Genomic DNA, 646 nt, shown 5'->3' with positions numbered 1-646 from the left:
ACGCTCGCCCTGCGCCACGTGCGCGGCCGCGTCTTCCAGCTGCACGTGGCCCGCGAGTTCCCGTGCGCGCTGCCGCTCGGCGACGCCTGGCTCTCCCTGGAGACCCAGCACGGGCAGCTCGTCCGCTTCTACCCCTTAGACGCGCACGGGCTGTCCCCGGGCTTCGACGTGCCTGGCCTCAACACTTACCGGGTGCTGCGACTGCAGCGCAAGCCCGTGTTCAAGAGCCAGTGAGCCCAGGCGGCGTCTGCAGCCTCCAGCCCCCTCGGCCTGCGGGTTTCCAGCCCGAGGTGTGGGACGGGAGGCTGCAGAGATGCTGAGAATCTGAGTCCTTGGCAAGATAGGGTAGGAGGTGCTCCTTAAAGTGTGCTGGACCACAGCCAGTTTGCAAACCTTGTCCGTGTTGGAGGAGAAATTAAAAACAGAAATGTATTTATTTTTTTGGTACTGGGCATCAAACTCAGGACCTTGTGCTTGCCAGGCAGGCGCTTGTGCCACTGAACTATATCCCCGGCCAAGAACAGAAATTTAAAATGAGCACTCAGAAACTTTAGGAAGCATTTAGAAATTTTACTTTTGTTTCTACAGAACCTAAGACACCACGTAGGGTTATATGTTGTCTTTTAGCTCCCTTCCTCTGGGATTT

The 646-nt window shown here is 56.7% G+C and overlaps 1 protein-coding gene across 1 annotated transcript in view; it reads left to right on the top strand.

The window, feature by feature from the left end:
- The window catches only part of Lactbl1 (lactamase, beta-like 1), a 17,066-nt gene extending 16,832 nt beyond the window's left edge, over window positions 1-234 (top strand). The window contains exon 9 of the mRNA XM_005395293.1: window positions 6-234. Coding sequence (XP_005395350.1) covers window positions 6-234 — 229 coding nt within the window. The remainder of the gene's footprint in view (window positions 1-5) is intronic.
- The last annotated feature ends 412 nt before the right edge of the window (window positions 235-646 follow it).

Source organism: Chinchilla lanigera, unplaced genomic scaffold (genome assembly GCF_000276665.1).
Source record: "Chinchilla lanigera isolate Chin_1 unplaced genomic scaffold, ChiLan1.0 scaffold00051, whole genome shotgun sequence".
NCBI lineage: Eukaryota > Metazoa > Chordata > Mammalia > Rodentia > Chinchillidae > Chinchilla > Chinchilla lanigera.
Note: the sequence above shows the minus strand (reverse complement) of the source record. Positions and strands in the feature narration are given on the sequence as shown.